The 16,770-nt window shown below is 44.1% G+C and overlaps 1 protein-coding gene across 10 annotated transcripts in view; it reads left to right on the top strand.

Annotated features, from left to right (window-relative positions):
* The window catches only part of CELF1 (CUGBP Elav-like family member 1), a 66,460-nt gene extending 52,563 nt beyond the window's left edge, over window positions 1-13,897 (top strand). For 5 of the 10 annotated variants that reach the window (XM_037838493.1, XM_037838491.1, XM_037838492.1 and 2 more), the window contains 6 exons: window positions 1,792-1,867; window positions 3,399-3,527; window positions 3,868-3,981; window positions 4,668-4,853; window positions 6,816-6,959; window positions 7,424-13,897. In XM_037838493.1, the coding sequence (XP_037694421.1) occupies window positions 1,792-1,867; window positions 3,399-3,527; window positions 3,868-3,981; window positions 4,668-4,853; window positions 6,816-6,959; window positions 7,424-7,551 (777 nt within the window). In that variant the 3' untranslated portion in view covers window positions 7,552-13,897. The remainder of the gene's footprint in view (window positions 1-1,791; window positions 1,868-3,398; window positions 3,528-3,867; window positions 3,982-4,667; window positions 4,854-6,815; window positions 6,960-7,423) is intronic. The other 5 variants (XM_037838487.1, XM_037838486.1, XM_037838488.1 and 2 more) reach the window with 5 other exon arrangements.
* Window positions 13,898-16,770: the final 2,873 nt, after the last annotated feature.

Below are 16,770 nucleotides of genomic sequence, written 5' to 3' on the forward strand. Positions count from 1 at the left end.
CATGTGTGAGTCAGAAAGAAAAGATCATCTATAAACCTACCAGTGAAGAAGAAAAAATGGTGAAAACACTAGATTTGTATGGTAGTCCAAGAAAAAAATATGCATAGGACAGTCAATCATTCTTCATCCTTTTAAATGTTGCTCTTTTAAAAAAATGAAGAAAAGCAATGATTACTGTCCTCTAGCACTGAGCTTTGGCTAATTTGATAACCTCTGGTCTCCATAGTTCTAAACTGTTAGAAGAAATCCTAATTTATCTTAGCTAGTATTTCTCTGAAGTCAAGAAGTATAAATGATAGTTACATTTCAACAGGTTAAATTGCTTTTTAGTGCTAGAACATTGTTTATAAGTTCAGAAAATTTAGAGAGATTTTTGGTTCCTGCCAGAATGATAATACTTTGACAGAGGTCTCCACAGTACATATTTGCTTTTCTAAGAGAGTTTTGGAGCCTCTTTTTAGGGAAAACGCCCCCTTTTGTCATCATTGCGACATCCAGTGAGGGCATGATGGTGTATGTTGAGAGCTGTGGTATCTTTGTTTCAGTTTGAAATGGGTCCCTTCCCTAAGAGCTGTTCTCATTTAGGGAGGAGATGAAGGTACCAAGTGCAGTAGGCACCATATGGGACTGAACCTATTGCCCAAGGTATTTAAGAAGACAAAAATGAAGATAAGTGGGTGCTAATGGACTGTGTAAGTGATAGTACATTATCATTAATTATGAGTTTCTTTCTGGAGTATGTGGACTTGAACCTGAGCTCTGCTGGACTGGAACAGTGGTTTTTGCTCTTTATTGAGTTGTGGACCCCTTTGAGAACCTGGTAAAAAAAACTATGTGCATATCCAGTCTTCATTCCGTTTTTGGAGGTCTGTGGACCTCCTAAAACCTATCCATGAACTCTGGCCTAGAGGGGTTCATAATGACAGAGGAGCTGGTTAGGTGGTTTATAAGAATGGGCGACAGGTTGAATAAAGGATCCAGAAATAAGTATGCCAGTTGTCTGTAAGGAACAGTAATTGGGTTTGAATGGAGGACAGATTTTATTCAGGTTGGTTAGATGAAGATTTTGTTTTGCTGAAATACAGATTACGGGCATAGAGTTCTGTAAGCTCATGGACAAACCCCTCTTATTTAAACTGTTATGTGACAGCCCTTCACAGAGATTTTACACTGAACCTGACACAGACTGATCAACCAATCATTTGGTCATCTGCAACAGTGAAGACCAGTTTGGGGAGGGGGGAGGAATAGATAGGGCTTGGTATTTGTGTAACATGTGAGAGAATGGTCTAGTAATGGGTCTGTTATGGCCATAAAGAAATGGCATTTGATGACAGATTGGATATTTAAATTAATTGTGTGAAGTAGAAATTGGATATCCAAATGGAAACAGTCTGCAGAGTAAGATGTGTGGACCTAGCTAAAGAGATGAACTTGGGAGAAAGGAACTAGAAATGGCAGTCATCTCAATGCAGTTGAGATGCACAACAGCTTGAGTTGAGTTTATTTCCCTGTTCTACTTCTCTCCTCTGCTGTATTGCATTCTGCTGCCATGGGACTTGAGTTTGGCTTAGTACTCAGTGAATATCCTATTATCTGAGCCTAGCTGTGTTGTATTGTCCTGCACTGTCATAAGCCTCCTGTTTCTGTTGTGTTGGCTTGGGTTCTTGTCTTCGACTTTCTTTTCTTTGGGGGCCTCTGCACTCTTGCTTTGCTGTGCTGTAGAGTTATCCCAGATGCAGAACCAGCCCTCACTCTCACTCTTGTTCTGTTTTTTGGTGTAATGTCTAGCTTTATTTGCAGCTCCTTCAGCAGACTGCCTCCTCTGGGAACCTCAACACCCTGAGCAGCCTCCACCCAATGGGAGGTAAGTGTTGCGCTGCTCTCGAGCAGCAGCAGCAGCCAGGCCAACAGACCCAGCTAACAACAGTCTGAAACTTTTGCAGCATCCCCTTTGTGCCTTAAAAGGAACAGGGGCAGTTTTGTACCCTTTGTGCAGAAGAAAAAAAAAATAGTTTTACTCATTACATAAATCTGACATAAGAGGAGCATCCCAGGACTCAGCTGCCTTGTCTCTATAAGGTGGCTATATTGTTAGTTGATGCCAGATTGCTCTGGGCTTGTCTACCCCTCCCCTTCTCCCAAGTTTCTATTGGGGAAGAAGCTGGAAAAGAGCTGTTAGCACAGGGTTATATGAACCATTCTGCTAAGGGGAAATTTGTAGGAACTCTCTATTTCCACAAGAAAGAGACTTTTCCAGTAACCCTGTGAAGAAAAGCCAAAGATAGTTTCCATGCAGGTGGCTTATCCTGAAGTTGCTAGAACCCTGGCAATTAGTTTACCTGTGTTTCTTATACATGTTGCTGCTGTTGTTACTGTTAACGTTCTTGGCAAACTTAATTGAGAAACCTCTTGAGTTTTTAGCAAAATGGGGCTCCACAAACAAATCTGAGACAGGGCCATCAGCAAAGTCGGTAGAGGTAGGGTGGGGGGCAGTTTCAAAGCTGACTGCCCTTTCTGAAATTGGATAAGGATGGGCTAGTGCATTTGAGAGAGGGGTGGGCTTAGCCAAACTGCATTTTGCTGTTTAAAAATTTTTGTTAGTGGTTCATTTTGTACCAGGAAATTATAGTTTATTATATTTTTGGAAACTTGCTATATCATAACCTATATTGCAGTTTTTCAATGTTACTTTCTCTTCCCGTTCCTTCCCCTGCAATGTGCCTTTCCATCGTCCTGTAAATGGTTTGTAACATTGTCAGCAGTTCAAATTTCCTGCTCTCCTTTTAACTATGTTGCCTGGGTTCTACTTGGGAATTTTTCTCTGTGTTTTTTCTCTCTTCTCCTTCTAATGATTAATATGCTATTTAAGTGGTGGTTTTCTCTTTTTTTCTTTATTCTTTGTCCTATTCCTGTTCTCACGTGTATTTTCCCTTGTCATTCCTCCCATGGCATTCAGGATCTCTGTTACATTTTCTGCTTCTTCATCTCTAATGCAAAGAGCAAATCCCTATAAAGTATGAGTGAGGGGCTTGGACGCAGTCCAGTTCTGTGCCACAGATTTTGGCATTGTTGTTCTCTTGGACTCTTCACCCAGTACCCCTCCTTTCCTGGTTTCCTAATTGCCCATTCCTTTATTAATGGTTACTTGGTGTGGGGGTGGGAGTGGGGGGGGGCATGCTATTGGATTAAATTATCTCTTCTCCAAGGAAACAACAAGTTATTATAAAGTTGAGTGATATCTGAATCTCTGGAACCCTGTAGCATTGCTTGTAAAGCTTTTATCTAGAACATTTCCTTTTTGTCTGGGACCAGCCTCTGCCAGTGTGTCCTGTCATTGCTGGAATGGGTGTGAGGCACCCTTATCTGCTGGCTGATCTCTTGTTTGGATATTACAGGGTTAAATGCAATGCAGTTACAGAATTTGGCTGCACTAGCTGCTGCAGCTAGTGCAGCTCAGAACACGCCAAGTGGTACCAATGCCCTCACTACATCCAGCAGCCCCCTCAGCGTACTCACCAGTTCAGGTAAGCCTGGAATAGGAGCCAGTGTGCCATGTGTGTCAGGGGTAGATCCTCTATTTGAAGGCAGAGTCCAAAGAGAAGGGTGTGTCATTCTGGAAAGTAGTTAACATTCATTTCCAAAGATTTTGAACAGCAGACTGAAATGTCTTCTCACATAAGAGAAATCTCATAATTTGTGATTTGCTGTAAACATTATTGTTTCTGTGTCCTGCAAGGGCGTTTGTCAGAATTCATAACTGAAAATCCCTTCGCAAATAGAATACATGGGTATCATTACGCTTGTTTGGTTTCTGTTGACAGAGGGCAAGTGATGACTTGAGTTTAACTCTTGTATTTCTAATAGCAGGATCCTCACCTAGCTCCAGTAGCAGCAACTCGGTCAACCCCATAGCCTCCCTTGGAGCCCTGCAGACATTAGCTGGAGCAACGGCTGGCCTCAATGTTGGCTCTTTGGCAGGTAAGAGGCAGCCCCTGTATGTCATCAAACCATTCCTTATGCAGGTAGCATGTTTTAAACAACCCTGGTAGGAACACTGCTAAAATGATTGGGGTATCCCAGTGAAATAAATAATCACTTTAACTCAGATCAAACTTGAGTTAAAGTCCACCTCTGCCTCTTAACTAGCTCTAACTCTGAACAACCTTTCTAAGGCCATTTTCACATCTGTGAAGTGGGAGCAGTAGAACACTTCTGAGTGCTTTAGTTAAATGAGAACCTAGGTGAAGTGCTTGGCTCCACAGTGTGTGTTCAGTAAATACTACCTGTTATTGTGGGATTTGCCCACATCTTGTCATGGACCATATGTACCGCTTTTAGTCCATACTTCTGGGTCTCTTATTTTATCACATCCCAGCTCTGTATGAGAAAGTGACTTGAAAGCCAAAGAGAAAATGGAGCCCTGTCATGTGTAAGTGGCATCACTTCTTCAACAGGTCGGAAGAATGGGGGAGAGCCACACTGGATGTGGCATTTTTTAATGTCCCCATTAACAACAATGCCTGGTGACCCTGAAATCTGACCAGATAGGTGCTCCTCCTTAGGAAGAACTTTGGAATCTCCTGTCTTATAGCCATCCCTATGTATACCTGTCTTTGTCACTAGTGAGTCTTCCCAGTGTTAATCTTACTCTTCCCGCAATCAAGGGATGGCTGCATTAAATGGTGGCCTGGGCAGCAGCGGCCTTTCCAATGGCACTGGGAGCACAATGGAGGCCCTCACTCAGGCCTACTCGGGGATTCAGCAATATGCTGCTGCGGCGCTCCCCACTCTGTACAACCAGAATCTGTTGACACAGCAGAGTATTGGTGCTGCTGGAAGCCAGAAGGAAGGTGAGTGCACAGGGAGATCGGATTCAGGGATGGGAAAGGTTTACTCCATCTGCACCAGAACCAAATGGCAGGGCAAAGGCTATGAGAACCATTTTGGTGATCAGACTAACACTCTTAACAATGTCAAGGGTAGGTTGAGGCACTCTGCAAAGATGTGATCTGCTTTTGGAATACTTTCTGGATGTGGCTAAGATCAGAATCCTATATGCCTTCCTAGGATGGGGCTTCAGTTTTTAGATGAAGAAACAGAAGCTGGCTTTACTGTGTCTGATACCATCTGACAATGTTTAAAATCTGTTTCTGTTAAGAAGTCTTCTCTACAGGTTATAAATGTGATGGGATCTTCTGTCTAGGTGTCTGTTTTAGCTGTATCACTTGGCATTTTCCTCACTTTCTGGTCTATGCTTTTCCTGATTAAGAACAAACTTAGGGGTAAAGGGAAGGAAAGAGTTATGGCTCATGGGTAATGGAGAGGAATGTGTGTGCTTTAACAAATGGCATTACATTTAGGAGAGGCTTTCTAGGCAGAGGCCTGGAGGTAATTTGTATTGGCAGAAAGCCCTGCTGACACCTTTGCTCAGATTTGACTAGGTTTTTAAAACTAGAAACTGGAAAAGTTTAAGCACTTAATATAGGAAAAAGACAAGTAACCTCTCTTGCCATACCAGCAAGGAGTCCTGGCCTAGTTGTTTCCTGCTCTAAATTGGACACATCTGTGCCCTCAGGATGCGGTAGTGGGAGAATGTCTGCCCTCATGGAGCTGATATTTTAATGGTAACTACAGAGGCAGACAATGAACTAGTAAAGGCAGAAGATGTATCAGGTGATGTGATGAACAGGAAAGAGAGATAGGGATTGCTGGAGACACTACATTCTGCAGAGAGGTCAGAGAAAGTCTGTCTCTAAGTTGACATTTAAGCAGAGACCTGAAGGAAATAAAGAAGCAAGCCGTTTGTATAGCTAGAGGAAGCAGAGCAATGGGGACTGAGGAACAGCAAGTGCCAAGGCACTGAGACAGGAGTACCCTGTGATGTGTGTGTTAACAGCAGCAGGGAGGCCAGTGTGGCTGGAGAATGGTGGGGCTGCTGTTGTAATGAGACTATTATTTGGTTAGAAAATCATTGAGTATGAGTTGTCAGAAGAGGAACTCTTGTTCTGATTTTGAGCCCAGGGTTGATGCTAGGCATGTTTGTGTAAATATAATTTATTTTTATTGAGGGATAATTAACATAGAGTAAAATTCATCCTTTTTGGTATACAGCTCAATGAACTTTTATGAACACACGCAATAGTGTAACCACCTCCACAGATATAGAACACCCCCCCACACACACACACAAATCCCTCATCCCCCTTTGTAGTCAACCCCTGCCCCACCCCCTGCCTCTGACAACTGCCTGTATATTTGCTGTCCCTCTAGTTTCTAGGCATAATTTTGAAACCTGGTTTGTTTAGAACCTCTTTCTACCTCCTTTTCTGTGCTCCCCTACCACCCCCTAGTCTCCGGTTTAATTATTCCACATGCAAGTCTCCCTACTTTATCATCCCAGCATACATGCCTCCTCCCCCAAGGTGGAATTCTGACATCCTTCAGTAAGAAATGAAAATGCTTTCATAGATTGTGGTGGTGCATGCATAATTATATATATGATTGTACTGGGAGCCACCAGTTGTTTACTTAGGATGGATTGTATGCGGTATATGAATTAAACTGTTTAAAAGAATTTTTAATGGGGAAAAAACATCCCTCAGTAAGATGCGTCATGACTAAATGTGAGGAAAGGTATCTTTTTATCCTTTCTTTTCTCTGCTTTGTGTTTTGAAGAATCTGTTTAGTTATCCATATAAATCTCTTGTTTGGGATTATGGCAGTTTAACACAGGTGGAAATGAAAGACAGCTGGTGCAGGGGAATGTGTGTGCCTGACCCTGATAACCTTTCCAATCACTTGGTATTTTGAAGGTCCAGAGGGAGCCAACTTGTTCATCTACCACCTGCCCCAGGAATTTGGAGATCAGGACTTGCTGCAGATGTTCATGCCCTTTGGGAATGTCGTGTCTGCCAAGGTTTTTATAGACAAGCAGACAAACCTGAGCAAGTGTTTTGGTATGTTGGCTTATCTTCTGGTGTCAGGGTGGGATTAAGTATTTTACCACTGAGAAAGAAAGAAGTGGCTCATAGGAGAAAAAGCTGGGTTTGAGTTATTGCTTGACTCAACCTTGGGCTGATCACATGGCCACTTTTTGAGTGAATATTCTCATTTCTGTAATGGAGATGATTTCTACCCACACTGTTGCTCCAAAGGTAAAATAATGTGTGGAAAATGGCTTGGGAAAAACCATGTCAATGTCAAGTGGTACTGCTAGGAACCTAGCTTATTTCATGTGATATAATTTCCACAAGCAGCATCATTTCCACCCCAAGCCACAATTTTTTCATGAGGGCAGATTTAAGGGCTGAGAAAAATTGAGATTTGAGACTAAGCACATAAAATATCTCTTGGATAAGGAGGACTGAGAATCTCCTTGCCTCATTGTATCCCTCACCTAGGTTTCTGCTTGGATACACAGGTTTTGTAAGTTACGACAATCCTGTTTCGGCTCAAGCTGCCATCCAGTCTATGAATGGCTTTCAGATTGGCATGAAGCGGCTTAAAGTGCAGCTCAAACGTTCGAAGAATGACAGCAAGCCCTACTGAGCGTGCTCCCCTCTGAGACTGGAGTGAGAGGGTCTTCTGGTAAGTGGGGGAGGAGCACCCTTAATGATTCGAAGCTCTAAGGCTGTGTGTTTACAGCCCTGGACCCTGATCCCTGCCACTCTCGCAGGCACAGCTTGCCCTGAAGACTCAGCTACTGCCTTCTGTGGGAGTTTCGCTTCGTACAGAGGACAAGTTTGTGCTTTGGTTTCCAGTGTTTTACTTTGGAGTTTAGGTGCCATATACTGAGGTTTTTTTTTTGTTTGTTTTCCCCCCTCCCTTTATTTAAAGTTTGCTGTGTTTGTAAACAGTGTGTGTTGAGAAGGACCAACACCAAACCAACCTGGGGGAAGGGGAATGGGGAAACATAAAAAAAAATAAGAAGAAGAAAAAGAAAAGATCAGAATTTACCCCAGACTACACCAAGAGAGGACTAAATGGAACAAAAAACTGACCCCCCAGAATTTCCCTGAGTGTGAGTGGACAAAAATGAGAACTGGCATCCAAGAGCTGAGGTGGGGAACTGGTGGGGGTGGGTGTCAAGTTGGGTTGGCTTTGGGGAAGTGTGGGGGTAATGGACTGACACCAAGCAGCCTTGAGCTAGAGGCTGAAACTCCTCCACATAACTGCCTCCTCTGGAAACACTGAGCTTTGGCCTGTTTTTCAGATTCTTGTCCTGGATTTCTGTCCCTCTTTCCCAAGAAGGGGCTAGTAATTCTCTGGGGATAAAGCACCTGTTGAGTTAGCCTTACATATGCACAGAGCAGTAAGACATTACCCATTACCAGCTTTCCCAGCCAGCCATTGGTATTGGATTGGCTGTGCCTGGCCAGAGGCTGTTGGGAGGAGCAGCCTGTTAGAGAAGTCATTCATGGTCAGTTTATTTCAACCCTGAGTTGTAGGCTGTGGCCCATTTCCAACAGGTTCGTTTAAGGAAGGCCTCTCCTAAAGACACAGCCTGATTTCTTACCTTTCAGTTCACCACAGCAGGCAGCATCATTTCCACCCCAAGCCACAATTTTTTCATGAGGGCAGATCTAAGAAGGGCTTGCAATAATATCCCCTGAGCAGAGTAATCAAACCATCTAAAAGTAGGGGGGGGGGGGTGCCTGCTTCTTGGTTAACCCAAATTAGAAGGCCCCTTTTAGCCAGAGTTCCACAGTTTCCAGTGGCCAGCACTTAATATTTAAGAGGATTAAGAAATCCATACTTGCCTTCTTGATTAAAACAGCCCAGATGTAATATTTGCACAGAGGCATGGCAGACCCCTCTTCTAACCACTTTAGCCCCCATCTTCTGCTGTTGGGCAGAGGGAGACGAGGACATTTACAGCCTTGGTATGGATTTAGTGTTCATTTACCTCAGTATTACTGTATCCAGTTTTGTCCTCATGCTTACAGTTAGTTTCCTGTTGCCTCCCACTGGCCTCATTCCAGCTCTAGCCTGTGACCCACACAGCCTTTGGGCTCTAAGAATTGCTATGGGGTTGGAGAGCCAGGAAGGATGTGCTGGTGGGAATGTACACCTGGGCAGAGGTAGCCCTGTTAGAATGTGACCATCAGCCAAGGCCAGGGACTCGGTAAAACATCAGTCCTGACCCTTAGCAGCAGAGATGAGAACAAAGGAGTTGTTTGACTATTAAGTCAGATGGGGGTCCTCTTCTTGTCATGCTAGCCATTTGGTTATCAGACAGGGATAGACTGTCTTCTGTTGAACAGGTAGTTGGTGGTGTTGGATTATGCCTGTTGAAGCTGAGACAGCTGTTCCCTTCTCATAGTGATAACTTGGGTCTGTTGTCCTCTAAGAAACCTAAAATATACTTAAGCTGAACTGTGTAAACTTGAATTCTGCACACTGGGAGAAATGTGTCCTGTGTTTCAAAGGATAAAACTGTTCCAAAGGCTTCCAGGGTCATGATGGGATTTTTTAAATAAATGCAAAAAATAAAAAGAAAAAAGAAAAAAAGAAAACAAAAAAAAAAAAAAGAAAAAAATGCTAGGTTGGGGAGGCGCTGTTCTGAATCCCAACCGGCTGGAACCAAGAATGTTGTTTCTATTTTTATAGAAGTTTTATACAGCTCCGGGGTGGAGAATATTTATTACCTAAATTATATCTCTGGAAAAGGCCAGGATTTTGTAGACTCCAGAATGTGATTGTTGTACACACAGGGTGCTGTGTATGATTGAAACTACTGACTTTCTGTGGCCCGTTTGCAGCCCAGCTAATCCGCCAGAAGGGGAAGGAGTTAATGCTGTGAATAGGGGAAGGAGTTAATGCTGTGAATTGGCGGAGGAGAGAGCTGTGCTCCCCGGGTACTGCCCATGCTGTGATTGCTAACCATCGGGTGGTTAGCCAAAGCCCAGAGTCTGCTTCCTTCCCATTTCCTCCCTTTTCTCTCCCCCTCCCCATTTCACCATTATTTAACCTGGGCTCTGGGCCCTTAGGAAGGCCCCCTTTCATGAGGACATAAAAGGCAAGGTGTGATCAGCCCACCTTTGATACCAGACTGAGGTTTCATACCTGCTTGTGGGTTCTCTTTTCAAAAGGAGTGTGCACCACAGCAGGGTCCTGGGCAGCTACAGCAGCCAGCTGGTGAGACCAAGCACCTCTCTGTCGTCTTCCCTCCCCTGCCCGGTGAGCTTGCATGGCAGCAGCAGCACTGTCCTCGAGCACAGTTCTCTCCCCAGGCCAAAGATGGTTTTGTGAAAAAGCTGCTCCCCTACAAGCCTCACAGTGTGAAAGGGCTCAGCTCAGAGAGTGGAGACTCACAGTCAAGTCTTAAGCAGTCCTTTTCTGTTGTGTGGGATTTTTCACTTACAATGTGTTTTTTTGCCGTAGTTTTGTTTCTTACTTGGATTACATCATGAAATTGATTTGTCTTGAATGCAGCCACACCACTGTCTCCTGGGTTCCACGTTAGTGGCCAGGGCCTGCATGGAGGCTAAGAGCTTGGATTTCTGGGAACTAAGAGCCATCCCCAGAGAGTTGAGGAGAACTCCTGACCCTCTCCCCTAGGAAATTCTCCCTGCCCCCCAGCCAGCATCTTCCACTTTCTCCCTGGGCCTTAACCAGGAAGAGGGGAAGAGCTGAGGCTTGCTCCGCCAGAGGCCTTCTCATGTGTTCCGGGCACTTCAGGGGAAATCCAAGCCTTAGGTTCGGTTGTGTCTCTGGCAGTTGGATGTTTTCTTGATGTCCTCCATGTCCTTTTTTACTTTTCCCTGTATCCATTGTTAGCATGTGCAAAAGTTCCCTGTCATTACCCAGCCCCGCCCGCCCTGCCTCCTCATTTCAGGGCTGTACACACAGTGAGTGTTCCTGTTCTCTCTCTCTGTTTGGATGTATTGCTCTGTGTAACTCAGTGGGTCTCCCTCTTTCTGGTTTGTTTTTTTTTCTAGATTCCTGCCGTTTGTTCATCGTTGTGCCTAAAGCATGTCGATGTGGCGTCAAGTACATCGTCCAAATCCCTGTCTCTTCAGCTTCTCTGATGCTTGAACTCTCACCTTTGACCTTGTGTTGACCTTTGATGCTGACGTGTATTTTTATTATGTTTGTTCCTTTGTTTGTTTTTTCTTTTTTCTTTCCTTTTTTTTTTTTCTTTTGTGCTGCCAAATTGGTTTTGCTAGAACGACTGCTGAAGGGGAAATATTTAAACTTGCATTTGAATATTAAAAAAATCTATTTTTCTAGAACTTCATAAGATAACCACTTGATTTTGTGATTCCAATTCTTTGTAATTGTCTTCAGAGCAGCCCTACTAGCACATACCTTGTGGTGTTTGTATTTCTGTGAACACACAGCCAGTCCGTTTCTAGGCTTTGTTTCTCTGTGTGCTTAGTTTTAAAGACAACTTTGAAGTAAACAATGAAATAAAAGATGTCACTAAAACCTTTGAGGCTCCTGAGCACATTTTGCTGATATAGTTTGTGGGGCTTGAGGAGACTGCATGTATTATTCTTATTTTTTGTTTTTCTGAATTCTCAACTGCAGAAAATACCTGAACCCCTTTCCCTTTTGACCACAGGCTACAATTTGGGCCCCAGCCAACCCTTTTTCTTTTGTGGTTCTTCCCTGTAGTGGCCCTATGGGGAACCTTTGGATCCCTCTTGCCCCCTTCCCCTTGGCCCCTCCATGCCCACTGCCATGCTTATTCCTTCAGTCTCCACAGCAAAATGTGATGCTTTGATTTTTTGTTTTTGTTTTTGTGTTCTGAATTTTTTCCTTTCCTACTAAGATTATGCCCAGAAAAACAAGTTTTGCATGTTTCCTGTTTCTTCACACCTTCGTATATATCACCTTCACCTCTGTTTTCTATAGTTTGTGCAAAAACTGACCGATTTAAGGGGTTTCAAAGAAGCTGTTTTAAATTGTTGTGGGGTTATTTTTTTCCAAGATTGTATTGTCTTATTTTGAAGTGGCAACTTTTTCTCCTCTCTTGCCCGTAGAGCGTTTGCCTGTGCACTTAGACTGTCACCTCGCGTGGCCTCCAGGCCTCAGCAGGGCCTCCAGGTAGCTAGCCGCTCAGCTCAGAGAGGGCTAGGAAGGGGGCACGGAGAGGCCCGGGGAGCATAGGGAGGGACCCAGAAGGTGGCTGCGGGTGGGCAAAAGAGGCTTATCATGTTGGGAGGAGTGCGCATCCCTTGTCCCAGAGGAAGTAGGGTGCTCCCAGCCACTCACAGGAGGCCGCCTGGGCGCTCAGTGGCAGTTCACTTGCCGACGCTTGCCTGGGTGACAAGCACAATACTACCGTAGTCTTCACACTGTTTACAGCCCTGGACACCAACCACCTCACCCCACACTGGCTCTTCACCGCTGCTTTGCTCTTGCTTAGCTGGTGGGGTGGGGATTTGTTGTTTTTTTTTTTTAATTGGGTGAAGAGCCAAATAGCTACTGTCCCTGGGTGCCAGGCCAGCCCATTCCTTGGTTCCCTGATGGGAACTTGCCCTCCTCTCCTGTGGCGCCATTCAGCCTCAGGGTCTTCAGGATTTGAATAAGAATGTGAAGGTCAGGGGAGAGAGGCCAGAGGAGACCAGAGTCACGGGATGGATCTGTGGAGGTAAGAGGTTGCAGAGGGAGGAGTTGATGGCGGATCTCACCCAGGCTGCTAGTGGGTGGGAGCGCTGGGCAGATGCCCTGAGAGAGTCCAGGGAAGGGCGGAGAGGTGTAGCCGAGGGCCTAGGGGGTAGGGGAAGGGCGTAGAAGCACTGTTGAGTGTCACGCATGATGGGGTTGGTGAAGGAAGGGATCCTGTCAGAGTTTCTGCTCTGGGACCCAGCAGGTTGCCTAGTATTACACTTGAGGCCACCCTTGCTGAACAGAGGCCTGGGTATGGTAGGCTGCCTCGTTTCCTGGAAAGGGTGATTGGATGGGAGAAGGCCAAGGAACCCCAGGCTGAGTGAGACTGCTGGGCGCCCCACAGTCTGACTGCACAGAGCCGCCTCTGTGGGCAGAAGGCGCTGAGGCTCCCCTTCCTGTGTATTGAAAATCCGTGTTTGCCAATCTATTTTGCTTTCAATTCCAAGAGGAGCTCTGGGAAAACCTGTGGATTAAACCAAATGCCAAACTTTGGATGTTGTTTCCTTATCCTTTTCTCTCTCTGATTGTTTTAATTGTTCTGTGGTGGTTTTAATGGATTTGAGACCCTGGAGCGGCAGCTGCCTTTCTGATTTCCAGCTGCTTTTTGTGAATAATTTAAAAACAAAAAAAAAAAAGAAACTTTACATTTTGGAGACAAACCTGTGTGAGTTTTTTATTGGTACAAACGTTGTATTTAACACTAGGGGTTTTGTACAGTTTTTTGCCTTTTCTACTAGAAAACAATGTAAAGTGATTTCACAATGTGAAGAGAAAAAAATTGCCACTGTGACCAAACGCACAGTCTGTTCTGCAGCAGCAACGGGATTCAATCAACTCAGAGTCGTGATTCAGCCGGAGAAATGCTTCCTTTTGCCTTGTTTGAGCTTTTCCTTTCTTTCCTGTTTTTATTTGCAAAAGAAAATGTCTTTTTTGTGTGAACTTGTGTTGTACTCTGTAGAAAATTATGGATTTTACTTTAATGATTAAAAAAGGAAAAAAAAAAAAAAAAAAGGACAAGAAGAGCCCTTGTCGCTTTTCTGACCTGATCACCGAGTTTGTGTAGTGGATTAAAAAAGAAAAAAAAAATTGTTACAAGTTTGGAGCAAGGGAGTATGTGTTTAAAAGGAATCTTCCTTTTTTGTGTGTTTTTCCTTTTGTCCCGATAGGGAACCTAGATCTGTTTTAATTGCACAGACACATGGACAAAAAGTCATTTTGTATCTGCCAAGTGTGGTACCTTCCTTTGTTTATTTGCTATTAAATTGTTTGAGAAGAACTGATGTTGTCTTCAGAGTTATTGTTTGGGGTAGGCAGTGGGTCCTTGGAGAGAGTGGGATTGGGGGCACTCCTGAAGAGGGAGTGGGTGCCTTGGTAAGGTTTCACTATGATCTACTTGTTGGTATGCAAGCAAAACCACCCAAAGCTCCTGAAAAGAAAACATCATTCCCCCCAAAACTGTCTGTCCCATTTTCCTGTATTCTTCTGCAAGACCCCTACTTGTATGGAAGCACCTTAAAACTTTTTTGGGCAGCCTTACTTCTCGCACCTCTCTAGTTCCGGTAACAGCTGCCTTGCCACAGAACCCAATCCAGACCTGTCAGTGCAGTTCCCTCCCTGGTGCCGCTGCATACCTGCTCGCTGGCAGTCAGCAGAACCCTAGACAGTTCTTCCTCTCAGGTTTTAAAGCTCCGGTTGAAAGAGAATAAGCTCCTATTTCCCTCGTTATGACATCGGGTGTACTGACAAGGTCACAGAAGGGTGTGTTGCTCAGGAATTCTAGATCACTCACCAGGGGAAGGCTTTTAAAATTCTGAGATCCTACCTCTATGGCTGCCTCACCTCTTGGAGAACTTCAGGTTGAGTTAGCCAGTGGGCCAGGAATCTCAGGCTCTGTGGCTGAAGCATGGGCTTGTCTGTTCCTTACCCTCTCCTTCCCTGCCACTGACATCCTCGCTTGGGTTTGCTCACCTCCTTCAGGGTGGGCCAGCCCTTTTGAAGCTGGGAGCATGCAGCAAGCATGTGGCCTGTGAGCGGGCCAGGCCTCAGCCTTCCCGTCAGTGTCTCCAGGTGGGCTCTATGTCTGGGGTAGCTTTTGCTGGTAGCCCATGAAATGTCCTGGCAAAGCAAAGTTTCTAAATGCAAATAAATTTGGGAATATTCTGTCTGCCTTCTCGCTCCTACTTGCATATTAACATTTCCAAAACTCTGAGAAGGCTAGCAGTGAAGAAGCCTCTTACACTTGATTTAACCCATTTGTCTAAGTTAGTTTGCATTTAAGTGCTCTTTTATTCACTTTCCCACTTCTATACATTAAAAGTATATCTATATGTGGCCCTCTCTCTCTAGCTAAGCCAACTTGAAAGGTGAAATCACTGCCCTTCCCCAATGTGGGATCAGACACCCAGGGGAGTGAATCTCTCTGTCAACGTGGAATATGACTCCCGGGGAGGAATCTAGACCCAGCATTGCGGGATGGAGAGCATCTTCTTGACCAAAAGGGGGAAATGAAAGGAAATGAAATAAGCTTCAGTGGCAGAGAGATTCCAAAAGGAGCCAAGAGGTCACTCTGGTGGGCACTCTTACGCACAACATAGACAACCCTTTTTAGGTTCTAATGAATCGGGGTAGCTGGCAGTAGGTACCAGAAACTATCAAACTACAACCCAGAATCCATGAATCTTGAAGACGATTGTATAAAAATGTAGCTTATGAAGGGTGACAATGGGATTGGGAAAGCCATATGGACCACACTCCCCTTTGTCTAGTTTATGGATGGATGAGTAGAAAAATGGGGGAAGGAAACAGACAGACAGACAAAGGCACCCAGTGTTTTTTTTTTACTTTAATTGCTCTTTTTCACTTTAATTATTATTGTTATTTTTGTGTGTGTGGTAATGAAGGTGTCAGGGATTGATTTTGGTGATGAATGTACAACTATGTAATGGTACTGTGAACAATTGTATGTACGATTTGTTTTGTATGACTGCATGGTATGTGAATATATCTCAATAAAATGAATATATAAAATATATATATATATATATAGCTAAAAATCAGAACTTTGTATTAATATTTAGTCATTGTCCTAGCTAACAGTCAGTGTCCTGTGGGAAATAGGCTCCTTGCGTGTTCCAGTCTTCCAGTCTTCATCATAACAACCCTGGAAGGTAGCTTCTGTTAACCATCGCCATTTTACAAGTGAATAGATTCAAAAATCTGGGCTGCCAGCACAAGGTCACCAGCTACAAGTGGTGTGTGCTGGAGATTCAAACCAGCTGTGCCTCACTCCTGAGCACTTTCTTTTTTTTTTAATTCAGTTTTTTTGAAATATATTCACATACCATGCAGTCATAAAAAGTGTACATTCAGTTGTTTACAGTATCATTATATAGTTGTGCATTCATCACCAAAATTAATCTTTGAACATTTTCATTACCACACACACAAAAGTAATAAGAATAAAAATTAAAGTGAAAAAGAACAAAGTAAAAAAGAACACTGGGTGCCTTTTTTTTTTTTTTTTTTTTGCCCCGTTTTTCTACTCATCTATCAATGCACTGAACAAAGGAGAGTATGATCCACTTTCCCAGTCACATTGTCATCCCTCATAAGCTACATTGTTATACAATCGTCTTCAAGATTCAAGGGTTTTGGGTTGTAGTTTGATAGTTTCAGGTATTTACTGCTAGCTATTTCAAGTCACTAGAACCTAAAAAGGGTTATCTATGTTGTGCGTAAGAGTGCCCACCAGAGTGACCTCTTGGCTCCTTTTGGAATCCCTCTACCACTGAAGCTTACCTCATTTCATTTCACATCCCCCTTTTGGTCAAGAAGATGTTCTCCATTCCACAATGCTGGGTCTAGATTCCTCCCCAGGAGTCATATTCCACGTTGTGAGGGAGATTTACACCCCTGGGTGTCAGATCCCACATAGCAGGGAGGACAGTGATTTTCACCTGCCAAGTTGGCTTAGCTAGAGAGAGAGGGCCACATCTGAGCAACAGAGAGGCATTCAGGAGGAGGCTCTTAGGCATGATTATAAGCAGGTCTAACCTCTCCTTTGCAGTAACAGTCTTCCCAAGAGCAAGTCTGGTGATGGAGGGATCAGCCCATCAAACACCAGTCCCCAGTGTCTGTGAGCACATCAGC

Source organism: Choloepus didactylus, chromosome 6, assembly GCF_015220235.1.
Source record: "Choloepus didactylus isolate mChoDid1 chromosome 6, mChoDid1.pri, whole genome shotgun sequence".
Taxonomy (NCBI): domain Eukaryota; kingdom Metazoa; phylum Chordata; class Mammalia; order Pilosa; family Megalonychidae; genus Choloepus; species Choloepus didactylus.